This window comes from Dendrobates tinctorius, unplaced genomic scaffold (genome assembly GCF_039654945.1).
Source record: "Dendrobates tinctorius isolate UK_male_01 unplaced genomic scaffold, ASM3965494v1 ptg000376l, whole genome shotgun sequence".
Lineage (NCBI taxonomy): Eukaryota > Metazoa > Chordata > Amphibia > Anura > Dendrobatidae > Dendrobates > Dendrobates tinctorius.
The window spans coordinates 545,428-561,610 of NW_027362042.1; the positions used below are offsets into that span (position 1 = coordinate 545,428).

The 16,183-nt window shown below is 43.7% G+C and overlaps 1 protein-coding gene across 2 annotated transcripts in view; it reads left to right on the plus strand.

The window, feature by feature from the left end:
* The window catches only part of TBC1D1 (TBC1 domain family member 1), a 181,380-nt gene that overhangs the window by 65,887 nt on the left and 99,310 nt on the right, over positions 1-16,183 (plus strand). For both annotated transcript variants that reach the window (XM_073563010.1, XM_073563011.1), the window contains exons 4-7: positions 2,916-3,020; positions 4,062-4,194; positions 8,375-8,466; positions 14,208-14,318. In XM_073563010.1, coding sequence (XP_073419111.1) covers positions 2,916-3,020; positions 4,062-4,194; positions 8,375-8,466; positions 14,208-14,318 — 441 coding nt within the window. The remainder of the gene's footprint in view (positions 1-2,915; positions 3,021-4,061; positions 4,195-8,374; positions 8,467-14,207; positions 14,319-16,183) is intronic.

Consider the following 16,183-nt stretch of genomic DNA (forward strand, 5'->3'; position numbering starts at 1 on the left):
AGGTGGCTACTTTGAAGAACCTAGAATATAAGGCATATTTTCAGTTGTTTCACACTTTTTTGTTAATTATATAATTCCACATAGTTTTGATGCCTTCAGAGTGAATCTACAATTTTCATAGTCATGAAAATAAAGAAAACTCTTGGAATGAGAAGGTGTGTCCAAACTTTTGGTCTGTACAGTATACAGCAAAGGGTGCAAAACCTAACTTTTGATACGCTTAAAAATAGCTCATACACTTAAACACACAGTAAAAAGAGGGGGAGAAGCCAGCGCTGCTTGTGGTCAGAACGTAATACATAAAGTGTGAAAACACACATTGGTTTCTATCTGTATTCAAAAATGAGACATTTAGCAAAAAATTGATCAATTGTTTGAGCTACCCCGCCACGTCAAGGCAGTCTCGTATGGGGAGTCCTACTCTACGTTTTTTATGTTCGCTGTGCCATTGCGGCCTCCTAAATGTATAAAAGCAAGACCTCATTACATGCACACTGTACCTCAAGCATTTCAAAATCGTTCCTATGGCACCAGAGGACAAGCGCAGATAAAGGTTAGCCAGGTCCATGCAGACATTTCAGGTCCAACCTCCACACTGCCTGACCAGCACCACAGATAAAGGACGATCCAGGCCCAGATACAGGTGCGTAATCAAATAAAGCCTAGGGCAGGGCAGGGCCGCTGTTAATGTGAACAGCAGCCTAGATCAATCACTAAGAAAACAGAAAGAATAGCGTACATGACCCAGCGCGCACGGCTACAGTGGTGGTCAGCCACAAAACCAATATCAAGAAAAAAGAGGGGGAGAAGCCAGCGCTGCTTGTGGTCAGAACGTAATACATAAAGTGTGAAAACACACATTGGTTTCTATCTGTATTCAAAAATGAGACATTTAGCAAAAAATTGATCAATTGTTTGAGCTACCCCGCCACGTCAAGGCAGTCTCGTATGGGGAGTCCTACTCTACGTTTTTTATGTTCGCTGTGCCATTGCGGCCTCCTAAATGTATAAAAGCAAGACCTCATTACATGCACACTGTACCTCAAGCATTTCAAAATCGTTCCTATGGCACCAGAGGACAAGCGCAGATAAAGGTTAGCCAGGTCCATGCAGACATTTCAGGTCCAACCTCCACACTGCCTGACCAGCACCACAGATAAAGGACGATCCAGGCCCAGATACAGGTGCGTAATCAAATAAAGCCTAGGGCAGGGCAGGGCCGCTGTTAATGTGAACAGCAGCCTAGATCAATCACTAAGAAAACAGAAAGAATAGCGTACATGACCCAGCGCGCACGGCTACAGTGGTGGTCAGCCACAAAACCAATATCAAGAAAAAAGAGGGGGAGAAGCCAGCGCTGCTTGTGGTCAGAACGTAATACATAAAGTGTGAAAACACACATTGGTTTCTATCTGTATTCAAAAATGAGACATTTAGCAAAAAATTGATCAATTGTTTGAGCTACCCCGCCACGTCAAGGCAGTCTCGTATGGGGAGTCCTACTCTACGTTTTTTATGTTCGCTGTGCCATTGCGGCCTCCTAAATGTATAAAAGCAAGACCTCATTACATGCACACTGTACCTCAAGCATTTCAAAATCGTTCCTATGGCACCAGAGGACAAGCGCAGATAAAGGTTAGCCAGGTCCATGCAGACATTTCAGGTCCAACCTCCACACTGCCTGACCAGCACCACAGATAAAGGACGATCCAGGCCCAGATACAGGTGCGTAATCAAATAAAGCCTAGGGCAGGGCAGGGCCGCTGTTAATGTGAACAGCAGCCTAGATCAATCACTAAGAAAACAGAAAGAATAGCGTACATGACCCAGCGCGCACGGCTACAGTGGTGGTCAGCCACAAAACCAATATCAAGAAAAAAGAGGGGGAGAAGCCAGCGCTGCTTGTGGTCAGAACGTAATACATAAAGTGTGAAAACACACATTGGTTTCTATCTGTATTCAAAAATGAGACATTTAGCAAAAAATTGATCAATTGTTTGAGCTACCCCGCCACGTCAAGGCAGTCTCGTATGGGGAGTCCTACTCTACGTTTTTTATGTTCGCTGTGCCATTGCGGCCTCCTAAATGTATAAAAGCAAGACCTCATTACATGCACACTGTACCTCAAGCATTTCAAAATCGTTCCTATGGCACCAGAGGACAAGCGCAGATAAAGGTTAGCCAGGTCCATGCAGACATTTCAGGTCCAACCTCCACACTGCCTGACCAGCACCACAGATAAAGGACGATCCAGGCCCAGATACAGGTGCGTAATCAAATAAAGCCTAGGGCAGGGCAGGGATGGTTTGGGGTGAGCTGGACCGCAGAGTGAAGGCAAAAGGGCCAACAAGTGCTAAGCATCTCTGGGAACTCCTTCAAGACTGTTGGAAGACCATTTCCGGTGACTACCTCTTGAAGCTCCTCAAGAGAATGCCAAGAGTGTGCAAAGCAATAATCAAAGCAAAAGGTGGCTACTTTGAAGAACCTAGAATATAAGGCATATTTTCAGTTGTTTCACACTTTTTTGTTAATTATATAATTCCACATAGTTTTGATGCCTTCAGAGTGAATCTACAATTTTCATAGTCATGAAAATAAAGAAAACTCTTGGAATGAGAAGGTGTGTCCAAACTTTTGGTCTGTACAGTATACAGCAAAGGGTGCAAAACCTAACTTTTGATACGCTTAAAAATAGCTCATACACTTAAACACACAGTACAATACTCTTTTAGTGCTTGAAGTGCCAGTGCTCATAAAAAATTAGTCTCGCCCAATAAGCTTTCAATGGCTCCGGACAGGGTCCTCGGCTCAGAAACTTAGGTTAGTTTGTCTTTTTCTAAGGAAAAAAATAATCTTATTTATTGCTTGCTCTTTTACAAGCTCCGCAGATGGTTATTGTGTAATTTTGTTTTTAGGGCATCCAGCACGTCGATCACTTTGGTTTCATCTGCAGGGAGCTCTTACTCACTGGGGGCTGTCACTTTGTCTGCTATGTTTTCCAGTGTACTAATGAAGCACTGGTAAGTCCATACATCATTATATTATGATAGTCATTCCTTCTTATGTATTAGCTCGTAAACATACATCAACTAATCACATGGTCCTTAAAGGAGTTGTCCATGAAAGTCTGTGGTCACTCAGACCGCAGACTTGTGAATCCTCACGTTGTGCACAGTGGAGATGCGTATACTTGGGGCCACATACTGCCTAGATTGCACAGACACTCTCAATTCATTGAAGAGAACAAGGTTGCGCACATCTAGTCGGACTGTGGCCGGGAGAATGTATAGCTCATATTTGTGGTCACATGACCGCCCAGCACCAGAGAATCCTGATGGTGAGCAGTGTGTGAAATGTAAGGATTCACAGGTATGCAATCACATAGAGAGGCTGCAGACATTGGTGCCAAACCTGGACAACCCCTTTTAATGATCCCATACAAATTTAGACTAAAATCAGTCTAATGTGCCAATATTGTTTATCATGTATAGGAGCCTCCCAACTCATCCCTGAAAGATGTAAGGGAAGAGATGGACTTGTACAATGGGTAATCAACATATTAGCAAACATCAATTGTTTAATGACTCTGTGTCCCTGTCCTCAAAGGATGGCAACACAATACAACACAATAATTCAAGAGTCAATGTTTAGACACGTATGAACAATAGCCTAAGTCTCTTGACCTACTGAAAAATGTCTGGCCTAATTAAGAATAAGTGCTGTGTCGTCACATATTTAATAATGAGAAATGACATAGGAAAAAGTATTTAACATGCTTACTGAAATTTAGTTAATCCTTTTGTACAAAAGCCTTTGTCAATGATGAAACTTCATTACTTCTCCTGTATGGAGAAACAAGTTGCATGGTGTGATTCTTTCCTCGTGTTCCATGTGGGCCTTTGAGAAGGGTACATGTGTATTAGAACACACTGCTAATTGGAAAGTGTTATAATAAGGACTATCTTTGTAATAGTTGGGCTATGAACAGATTTCCACCAACAAGATTTGGATTTTCTAGGTAACTTTTTATTCCATTGTTCCTTTGCATCCTGTTGTTGCAGGTGGATGAGATCATGCTGACCTTAAAGCAGGCTTTTAGTGTAGCTGCTGTGCAGCAAAATACAAAGCCTCACGTGCTTCTGTGTGATGGGTGTCCAATGCAATGCATGCACCAACTGTGCGAGAAAATAGAAGGTAGGTAATAGGATGGGATTAGTGAAAAACAGAGTTGCATTTTTATTGTGGTGGGCAATGTTTGGCTACAATTTTCTCTGACTCGGTCAATCCTATAACTTTTGAAACCGTTCTTGTGTGCACAGACTTTTCCCATCTCGCTTAGTCATCCTGACACTGACAATTTGTCTGTAAATGATCACCTCTGCAGCCTAAGATTTGCGGTTGCGGTCACTTATCTTTGTCAGAACCTCGTTGCTGGATCACGCAGCACAGACACCATAAGGAGACGTGACTATGATTTGACTTTTATTTCTCAAGCCTCTAAGATGTCTTTAAAAACCTTTTTTATTCACTGGATAACCCTCTTAAAAGTCAGTGGTTTGGTTTTTGACTGTAGACGGAACATCAGAGCTTACTGCACACTGGTTATATATTACACACACGAAGAGCACCTAAGTTCTTATTAGTGGTGGCTGAAGGCAGTATGTCATAAGTGTGTGCCGGGGCTTTGGAGTTCGGTATCAGCAAATTAATGTGCCAAAAATCTTGGGCATGTTTTTCTTTTTTTTTTTTTTAAATCAGATACATTTTTATTTATGATAACAATTACATCATATACATGACATCAAGCAATTGTTCACATATAAATATGTTTTTATAAACAAAAAACAAAAACAAAACTCCTCCCTCCCTTTTCCCCCCCCCTATCCCCCTCCGAGATCCCTTCAGTGCCTTCCCCGTTCCTCGTCCAGTACTCTTTCCAACATCCATATATAGTTATGTAATGTGAATATCTTCCATATCCCAATACGTCCCTCCCACCCCTCTAACTCCATTCTACCCATGGCTGCCATATCTTGTGAAACACCTCAAGTTTATTTCTCTTAGTGTAAATACTTTTTTCCAATGAAATTATATGCTCCGCCTGCGCAAGAAAGTCCCGTCTAGTCGGAGGCTCCTCTCTGATCCAAAACCGGGCAATCAATTTCCTTGCTATGAACAACAGTCTAGCAATCGCCAGTTTGACCATAGCCGCCGCTGCCAATTCTTCCACAAAGCCTAAAATACAGATCAAAGGGTCTCTGGGGATTACACATTTATATATCCATTCGATCCGATTCAGTACAACTGTCCAGTATGTAGACAATCTAGGGCAACACCACAACATGTGCATCATATCTGCCCGTTCCTGCGAACACCGTGGACAATCGGAATCAGACCTCAAACCAATCTTGAACAATCTATCAGGAGTTCTGTAAGCTCTATGAATTACGTACAGCTGAGACATCCTCCCAGGTTCGCTCATAGAAATCTTAGGCACATATTCTAAAATAGATTCCCATCTATCATCACTTATTTCTCCCAATTCAGCCTCCCATTTCACTCTAGCCTTGATGAGATGACTGACTAGAAATGTAAATAATAAATCTCTATACACTTCTGAGATTGCCCCCTTCGTCTCGCTGTTCCCCAAAATAGAGGCCAGCGTGACATCAATCTGGACCTCAACAGGCCTCCTCCGACATTGCGACCGATACGCATGCTGAATTCTTTTATAATGATACATATTTGAGTGTGGAAGCTGGAACTCTGATTGTAGCTCCCTGAATGATTTAAGTCTCCCCTGACCCACAAGCTGACCCATCCGTCTGATTCCTGCCTCTCTCCAAAGCCCAAATCCCTCCATTTGCTGGAATTCTTGTAAATTTATGTTATCCCACACTGGAGAGTATTTAGTAAATTTTAAAAACTGCCCCCCTTCCAAGCTCTCTCCCAAAAGCCATTTCCCAAACAGCTTTCTCAAACTACTGGGCGATTGTTCCTGTCCCGTCTCCTCCCCCCATCCTCCCATATGTTGACATCGTGCTGCTAAAAAATATACCCAGGGATTAGGAAGCGCCACCCCCCCGTCCTCTTTCGGCCTCTGCAACATTTCTTGTTTAAACCGTGGGCTTCCCCCCCCCCCCCCCCATATTAGGTCGCCGAACAGCGATTTAATTTTACAGAACCTACTCTGTGGGATCCAAATTGGAGAATTATGCAGTACATACAGCAGCTGCGGCATCACAATAATTTTTAAAAGATTTACCCTTCCAATCACCGAAAGATGTAATTTATTCCACGCCGAAATCTTGGAACGAACTTTTTGTAGCAGAGGGCTTAAATTAAGTTCTTCAAAACTACTCAAAGGGAGGGCGATCTGTATCCCCAGATATTTAAATCTCGAAACTACTCTCAATTTCGGTGATATTCCAACCTCCCCAATATCTCCATCTACTGTATCAATGGGCATGATGCACGATTTATCCCAGTTAATTTTGAGTCCAGAAAATTCTCCGAATTCCTCAATTAATGCCATCGCATTATCCAAGTTCTCCCCCAAGTCCCCCAGGTATAGCAGAATATCATCAGCGTACAGAGACACCTTCTCCTCCTTCCTTCCATAAACAAATCCCTTTATCTCCTGTGTATCCCTTATTTTAATAGCTAGGGGTTCCACGGCGAGGGCAAACAGCAACGGAGATAATGGGCATCCCTGTCTCGTACCCCTATGTAGTGAAAAACTATCAGATAATTTATTGTTTACTCTGATTTTTGCCGTCGGAGAGGAATACAGCAACCCCACCCAAGACTTAAACCTAGGCCCAAACCCAAAGCCCAACAGGACCGACCACAAGTACTTCCATTCTACACAGTCAAAAGCCTTATGGGCATCCAAAGACACTACCACTCTTTTTCCAGCATTATCGGCCGGAATTTGCATATTTAAATATAATCTTCTTAGATTGATTGCTGTAGATTTATTGGGCATAAAACCCGATTGATCTGGGTGAATTATTTTAGCCACCACACGGGTCAACCTGTTGGCCAAGGCCTTTGCCAATATCTTAATATCTGTCGTAAGAAGTGAAATCGGTCTGTAGGACTCCGGATCCAAAGGGTCTCTATCGGCTTTAGGAATGACCACAACAATGGCCTCTCTCATAGAAGTAGGCAGCTGTCCCCTCTCCAACGACTCATCAAATACCTTCACCAATTTAGTTATTACTTTTGGGCATATTTTTAGACTAAGAAAACAAACTCGTCAGATAAACTTGATGTGTTAGGAAAGGGATGGTAGTAGAGGGGTAAAAAACCCACATGGTCAACTTGCCCCTCTTGGGTTGGCTTCACATTTGCATATGGAGGAGCTGCGGAGGGATGCCAACTTCCTCCGTGAAGCTCCACCTCCGTCGGCATGCAGCCTGCGTACCCTATCTTTAGCATTGGGTACGCAGGCCGCGCGGATGTATGCGGATGCCTCCGCATGTGTCGTTTTGACAGTGCAGCGACCTGCGCCGAACGCAACATGTTGCATTTTGGTGCGGTTGCCGCACTGTCAAAACGACACATGCAGAGGCGTCCGCACGGCCTGCGTACCCAATGCTAAAGATGGGGTACGCAGGCCGCATGGCGACGGAGGCGGAGCTGACCAGAGGAGGTGCGGCCATGGGCGGAGCTTCATGGAGGATGTCCGCATCCCTCGGCAGCTCCTCCATACGCAAATGTGAAACCAGCCTTACGCCTGATGAAGCCACAGTTTTAGTGGCGATACCAGTTGTGCTCTTTAGATGTTTTTTTATATTGTCTACCTACCCTTCACTTTTGTTCGAATTCCAATAAATATGTAAGATCTTATAATGCTTGGTGTATCTCTGAATTTGCATTCTTTTCTTCTTAAAGCCTTTATTCACTGGTATGCAAACAGTCGAACACCGTTATATGTTTTAGTGGTGCCCTCCTACTTCTTTGTTTCAACTTGCCCTCTTGTGATGGGTCTTCAAACATCACTTCTGTCCATGTTCTAAAAAGTATGGTTTCATGAAGTCATGTGAAGTCATGTGTATCGTGACTACTTTTTTTTTTTTTTTTTTTGCTTCCACGCACATATTCCTTCTGTTCTTGATCTGTTCAGACAAGGTTTGTTTTGTAATTTCCCACATGTTAATACTTGAATTATATGAAAAAAAAAAAAAAACTGCTCCTACTGAATTGTCGGTTGCAATATTTCTGGAATGTAGTTGTCCTAAATCAGTACTGTGAAAAATAACTGAAGGCTGATCGTATCATGCATATCTGGAGGATAAATCATGATTATGTTGGACTACAGGGGTATACAGTTTGACTTTTTTTTTTTTTTTTTTCCCCCCCTCTGCAGGCCTCCCCCCATCCAAAACCAAGCTTGAATTACAAAAACACATCACCACATTAAACAATGATGAGCAAGCCTCTGTGTTTGAGGAAGTACAGGTAAGCCTGTAAGTGATGACTCCATAACTTCTTGTCCCCCCCCACTTCTGTTATTCATGGACACCTTGTAAATGTATGTCACTGAGGAGACTTAATATTCATTGGGGAATGATCCTTTATCACCTATACACAGGATAGGTCAAAACTTTCTGATCATTGGGGGTTTTGCGCTCGTACCCCCATCAATCCAAATAATGGGGCACTGAAGTGTCTTAACAGAATCATTCTCTTTACGGGACTGCTGGAGATGGCCAAGTACAGCTCTTGCAGTTTCCCAGTAGTCCTATAGAAAATGAATGGAGCAGTGAGGCCACCACCTAAATCTGGCTTGGCATTTCACAGCTCCATTTTCATGATCTGATATAGTTCTGGTGGTTGGAAACCCCACTGATCAAAATGTCATCCATCTAGTGGATAGATGATAGCTTTTTAGGTTGAGAATAGCTCTTTATTCGTTCTCCTCCGGCCATACCTTTGCTGATTGCTGAGGTCTGATTCAGGGAAAGGGACTATGGAATGGAACAGCGGTTGTGTAGAAATGATGATCTCTTCTGATGCCTCTGATGGGTGCGAAGAATCCTACCACTCCAATGTGAGGTTTCGGTAACTTTCTCGGGTCTAGGAAATGTCCACGTATTAAAAGACCCTCCTCAGAAAGGATCTACTATGAGAATGAATGAGACTGTGCTCATGTATGCTAAAACACAGTCAAAAAAGGCGCTCTGGAAAGTAGCCCAATATTGACCATTGTAAACAGGTATATTTGAGGACTTGCATAAAAGGCCAGCCAGTTCCTGTGCGTAATGTCTGGATATTGGACTTATGCACCGCAGTAGGCCAGGGCACCCCAACTATACAACATGACACACGTGATTATATGTGACATATAAATAAATTACAGATCTTCTCCTATTTGTAATGTTAGATACAGACAGCACATGGACGCATCCGTTTGTTGTACGGGTTTTTCACGAACCCATAGACTTGTATTGGTTTTTGTCAGCCATGCTGCCGGACATGTTTCCATCAGTCTTGCATGGACACATGGTCTGTGAAAAAACACAGACCTGTGAATAGCACCATAGATTATAATGGCTGCGTGTTCTATCCATGAGCGAACTTGATAGAAGACTTGCGTGCAACACTGATGTGTGAATGCCGCCTTATGGGTAGAGTATTCAGGTAGAGACCCTTTAGGTAGGTATTAGAGCTTGTTCACACACGGGGGGTGGGTGGGGGGAAATCTAAGTGGTGTTCAGTGGTAAAAAAACAAAACCAAAAACACTGCACGTCACATTACCAGCAAAGAGAACCATATTTCTGAAATCTTGTGCACATGCTGCTCATTTTATCCTTTTCAGATTTGAAGCATTAAAGCATGTGGTTTTTTTTTTTTTTTTTTTTTTTTTTTTTTTTTTTATATGCCTACATACACCGCATGCCAATTCTTTAAACCTTTTTGCAGTGTCTTTCACCCATTCAAAGGATTGGGGGAAAATGCAAGTAGAAACTCTTCTAAGGCTGTGTGCCCATGTTGCGTTTTTTAAGCATTTCCGCCGCTATTTTCCCGCAGCGGAAACGCTTAAACGCTAACAAAACGCATCCTATGGGATTCCGCAGTTGCTGTGCCATAGCGGTAAAATCCGCAGCATGTCCATTCTTACTGCAGAATCTCTGCGATTCCGCCGCCATAGCATTGCATTGAGACGTTTCCTTTACGCATGTGGCTATGCCCACCATGCGTAAAGTGAGCGTTTCATGTGCGGATGGTACCCAGGGTCTAGAGGAGAGGAGACTCTCCTACATGTCCTGGGTACCATATCCCTGTAAAAAATAGAATTAAAATTAAAAAATCGGGATATACTCACCTTCTCGTGGTCCCTGGAGTCCTTCCCTCCTCTCAGCCACGCCGCCAGCATCTTCCGTTCCCAGGGATGCATTGCACGAATGACCTCTGACGTTGTGGTCTCGTATGAGTCTACGTCATCAGAGGTCGTTGTCGCAAGGCATCCCTGGGAACGGAAGATGCTGGCAGCGTCGCTGAGGGGCGGGACGACTCTGGGGGACGACAAGAGGTGAGTAAATCCCTAATTTTTACATTCTATCTTTTACTATTGATGCTACATAGGCAGCATCAGTAGTAAAAAGTTGGTCACACTTGTCAAGCACTATTCTTGACAAGTGTGACCAACCTGTCAATCACTTTTCCAAGCGATGCTTCAAATCGCTTGGAAAACGTAAGCATTCTGCAAGCTAAAAACGCTTGTGTTTTGCGGGAAAACATGCGAATTCCGCAGCATTTCTGCAACGTGGGCACTTAGCCTAAAACGTGTGAACGTGGCCTAACAGGCAATTTGTGTTGTTAGTTTTCACCAGCACACAGCTGTATTATTGCATGTGGCGCTCAGGCCTAAGGCTAGTTTCACACTAGCGTTTCTGCCGTCTGTGCACGGCCGCCGATAAGCCCTGCTCCCTCCTGACATCACCGCCTATTATCGTACATGGCCGCATGCGGTCTGCGCACCCTATCTTTAACATAGGGTGCCCAGACTGTGCGCTGACCGTGCGCTAGTAGGATTTTTTAGTGCGCTGCGCACTTTTGAAGGTGCGCCGAGCGCGCCAAAATGCAACATGCTGAGTTCGGCGCACCTACAATAGTGCGCAGCGCACTCAAAAATCCTACTAGCGCACGGTCTGCGCACCCTATATTAAAGACAGGGTGCGCAGATCGCATGTAGTCATGTGCGATAATAGGCGGTGATGTCAGGAGGGGGCGCGGCAGGGGGCGGGGCTTATCAGCGGCCGTGCGCAGACTGCAGAAACGCTAGTGTGAAACTAGCCTAAGATGTTTCTAAATGCGCTAACGACGTTGGGAAATTGGGGATCATGTTGCAGAATTACATATGGCAGCCTGGAGGGATTCTTACAAATCTTCAATTAGAAACACATCGAGTGAGCATGAGCTAATGAGCGCATACACAGCATCGTTCATCCTGTGTGTAATATGATGCCGGCAAGGATTGTTCTGCATCAGGGCAGAGTCCTTCAGGAAGTCCATCATCTGCTCAGCTTATCAGTAATGGTGATGGACTTACAGACCTTGTACCAATGATCTAATACTTTCAGTTTCAAGCTTTTCGTTAGTGGGAACCTTGGGAAGTGCAGCTGGCTGACCCTTGATGTAAACCCTTGGTGAGAGCATGATTTCTGTGTTGGCGTGACGTTACTTCTCATGTATGACTTTTCTTGCCCTTGTTCTTACCACAGTCTAAGGCTCTGCATGAAAGATTGCTTGGAATATGGTGGGGAGAAATGCTCATTGCTGTATGTAGTAATAAGTGTGTCATTTTATACTCCACGTCCTATGAGTTGGATTTGTCCCGTCTCATGCAGACCTGGGAGCGAGTACAGGACCATGGCAAGTGTTCAGGAGATCTTGGTCTGTACATCTGGCTGGTGGAGAGTAAATGACTCTCAAAATTACTTATTGGGCCCTCATTTCTCTTGGTATCTGTTATGATCTATGTGATTATTGTTATGCTGTAATGTCTATTGTCTGTACAAGTCCCCTCTGAAATGTAAAGTGCTGCGGAATATGTCAGCGCTATAGAAATAAAATTTTATTATTATTATTATTGGGCTTATAATGGTGTTGCAGGATGTCAGGTCTGCCTTGTACAACAGTTAAACATCTTAATTCATACAAACAATTTTGGTTATTTTTACCCACTTTTCCTTATTGTTTTATATATTAGATAACGAGTCCTCGTTCCCAGTTGCCAAATGCTTTACCGGCATCTAGATTTGGGCCGTGTTGGTGCCTCATGTTCCTCGTGTTGGTGCCTCATGTTCCTCATGTTGGTGCCGCTTGGAGCCCGAGTTAACATTGATTTTTCTACTTCTCTATGCAAAATCCTGCCTAGTTGATGCCTGCAGGTCTAGTGCCACCTTGTGGGCAACTTGGCCAGAAATGTGTCTGAATTTTGTTGCCTTTTCTCAAGGTTTTCCCTTTCAAACTGCTTTACGCAGTATTTATTTCTGCCCCTAATAGTGTTATTTTTTTGATTGGGTCCTCTTCTGAAGGTCTTCTTTTTAGATACAACACAAAGTATGTGACTACAAAATGACTGACTAATGTCATGTGATTCTGTAGTTTATGCAAGAATACACTGGCTTAATGTTATATCCCAATATGAGTTGGATGAGTCCCACACTTGTCCACTTCTTGTGGTGTGAGCTGACCAAGTTGTGGTGCACGCAATAAGACCTGGTCAGTGGGCATTACAGAGCCTTACTGGATTGTTCTTCAGACATGAGTGACTAGTGCAGGCCATCAAGACCTCGGTGCCTGGCTAAAGAGATTTTGGATGGCTGAAGAGGCTGATTATACAATTTTCTGCCAACAGTTTACCACCCCTTTGAAAAAGTGATGAATGAGGAAATTTTGAGTGGCGCCAGATCTGTTGATTTGCTGTCTGACTTTTTCAGTCGTTGTGGCCACATGTTATGCCACAGATAACAGCGTCCTTTGCTCAGTTATTTGTCATTTTATCTTTTGTTCGAGTTATTGTTGAAATTATAGAGGTTGTTTTTGATGGAACGTTCTTTTATGATCTGCTATGTGCGGTGGAGAAGGTAAGTGACTGCAAACTATTTATTAAAAGTTGAAGGATTTGGGTAATGCGTTTCTTTGTCTTTTTACGAATTGCCACCACAGTGGACTATGGTAATGGCTATTACACTCCTATAAACATTAGACCAATGTCAGCTGAAGTTGCCAATATCAGTGTCCCGATTCCACTCCTTAGTGTGTCTTGGACACCGTTATTGACAGCTCAGTTATGCAGGGGGCATGCTGAGCGGTCTGCATTTTGATTGACGGCCGTCCAATTGGAGACTGGATAGTGCTGAGCTTGCATTAGGTGTTCCCTGTTCCTAATGATTTCTTGGCTGCTTCACTTGCTGGCAGTCCCAGATAACTGTCAGTCGTAGCTTCAGATCTGTGTGCTTTGTTCCTCTGTGCATTGTGGTTTGCTTGCATATATCTATTGATGCCAGACCTTGGACCTCGTTCTAACTATCCGTTTGCCTAACCCCTTTGGTCTGATCCTCTATTTTCCTGGTTTTCTGACCTCAGACTGTTGCCTGACTATGCCAAACCGGTGCTCCTGTAATGTGGGCGAGCCGGCCGAGATTGCTGCCAGCCAAAATAGCTGTGTATGGCTGGCTCTAGTCCAACACTTTGGGCAACACTATGCTTTGGCCTTTGAGTTCAACTGTGAAAATGCATTAGTCTATATTCTTGAATCGAGGCCTCTGTAATCAAGAGCGGTACAAGCTTTCCTAGTGAATGAAAAAGAAAAAAGGTCCAGCTTTGCAAATTCAAGTCCAATTTATTGTTAAAAACAAGTCCAAAACAGAGCAAAAAATGGTGTGTTCACATGAGTAACAAGTAGTAGATTACGCGTTTCGAACAATAGCTTGTTCTTTCTCAAAAACTCCTAGTGAATGTCTGGCCATTGGCTACCTAGGCTTCACAACTTGTGTGACAATTCTATGCATAACCGGTTTAGTACCTGTAGCTCTTGATGAAGACTCCCAATTTTCTCATGTGCTGACTGTTGTACTGTATTTTATTTTTTGACCTTTTTTAATTAGTAACTTTTGTCCAACAGTATAACATGAACAATAGCCTGCTTTTATATTTGTAACTTTTTTTTATATTTTTAATCTTTGCTCAGAAATTCCGTCCTCGAACTGAACAGAGAGAGAACGAGCTCGTTATCTCCCGACTTAGGTGTCTCTATGAGGAGAAGCAACGAGATCATGTCCACTGTGTGGAACCAAAGCAGGTAATATATTTGCATTAGGGTCTAGTAGTGTCACCCAGGGTTTGGTCAGTGAGACACCATTTGATTATTATTATTTATTTTTTTTTTTTTTTAGGCTATACATAACAAAGGGAATCGGTCAATCGCCCCCCCCGGAACGTATATGACCTATTAATATGGGCGTACAGGTATTAGAAATGTTACACTAGCCCTATCTGTATATTAACGGTCTTGTTGTGGAGAAATGTTATTTTCTTTTCTGTTAAAAGGAACCTGTCACCGCTTTTTTATGGCATAGCAGCTAAAAATGTTGCCTTATTAAGCATCTATGCTGCATTCCCAACATCCTTGTAGAACCCCCTGTCTCCCCTTGTATACTCACAAAAACCTATTTTAATGTCTCCCACGCTGTATGGTAATTTCAGTTTGGTCCGATGGGCATGGTTTCGGGTCTCTACATCACACCCATCTCCTGTTGGTTGCCGTCTTACTTCATCCGATAACGCCTCTTGCCCCGTGCGACATCTCGCGCCAGCTGAGAAATATAGCCATGTGCGCCTGCGCAGTACGCTTTGCCCAACTGTGGGCAAAGTCAAAAAACAAGTGCGCATGCGCTGGCAAGCGTAGTTCTGGTACATGAGTTACAAGAGCTCATGTACCGGAACTACATTTGCCAGCGCATGCGCACTTCTGTTTCAGCTTTGCCCGCAGTTGGGCAAAGCGAATTACGCAGGCGCACAAGGCTATATATTTCTCAGCAGGCTCGAGATGTTGCACGGGGCAAGAGGTGTTATCGGACGAAGTAGGACTGCGACCAACAGGAGATGGACGTAATGTAGAGACCCAAAACCACGCCCATCGGACCGGACTGAGAAATTACCGTACAGCGCGGGAGACATTAAAACACGTTTTTGTGAGTATACAAGGGGAAGACTAGGGGTTCTATAATGATGTAGGGAATGCAGCACAGACTCTTAATAAGGCGATATTTTTTAGCTGCTATGCCGTAAAAGTGGTGACAGGTTCCCTTTAATGATTTCTTCCAGGCTCCGGGGTGTGCGGTGCCTGGAAGAAATCTCTTCCTTCAGTCCTTATAATACTACCTCCCTCACATCAGCGTCGGTTATGGCCCCGGAATCCTGCACCCTGCACTCCTTCAAAAATACATACCTCTGCCTCCCTTCTGTGGGTGCTGCATTCAGTGATCTTCTGCGCAGGCGCCGGCGACATCCGCTCCAGTCACCTTTGGTGTGTGCGCTGGTAAGGTGCTCTCCCCACTTCCTCCCTGCATGGTCATTGCCACGTATACATGGTTCCTAGCAATGACTGTGCATAGAGGAAGTGGGGAGAGCATGTTATAAGCGCATTGACTCCCCATCTTCTGCGCAGAAGATCCCTGAATGCAGTGCCTACAGAAGATAGTATCAGGTATGTATTTCTGAGGGAGTGCAGGGCGCAGGCGCGGGATTCCATGGCTGTAACTGACGCTGATGGGAGGGGGTATTACAGTGAGAACAGGAGGCAGGGATTTCTTCCAGGCACCGCACACCCCGGATCCTGGAAAAAATCATGAACGTAAAGACAAAATATAACATTTCTCAGCATCAAAACCATTTTGTATGAGGTATACAGGTAGGGCTAGTGTAACATTTCTATTACCTGTACTTCCCAGGTTGGTAACAGATTCCCTTTACATTGCTATCCGTTAATTCATGATTTTGTTGTATTATGGTCACTCTCCCTCATAGCATAACATTTTGAGGCAGAGAGAAGTGTAAAGCATGTTGAATTTCAATGTGCCCGAACCTTTTTTCACTTGACATAAGCCATAGCCAATTTCATTTGGTTAGAAAACCACATTAACTAGTTCAATCAGATTAACAAGG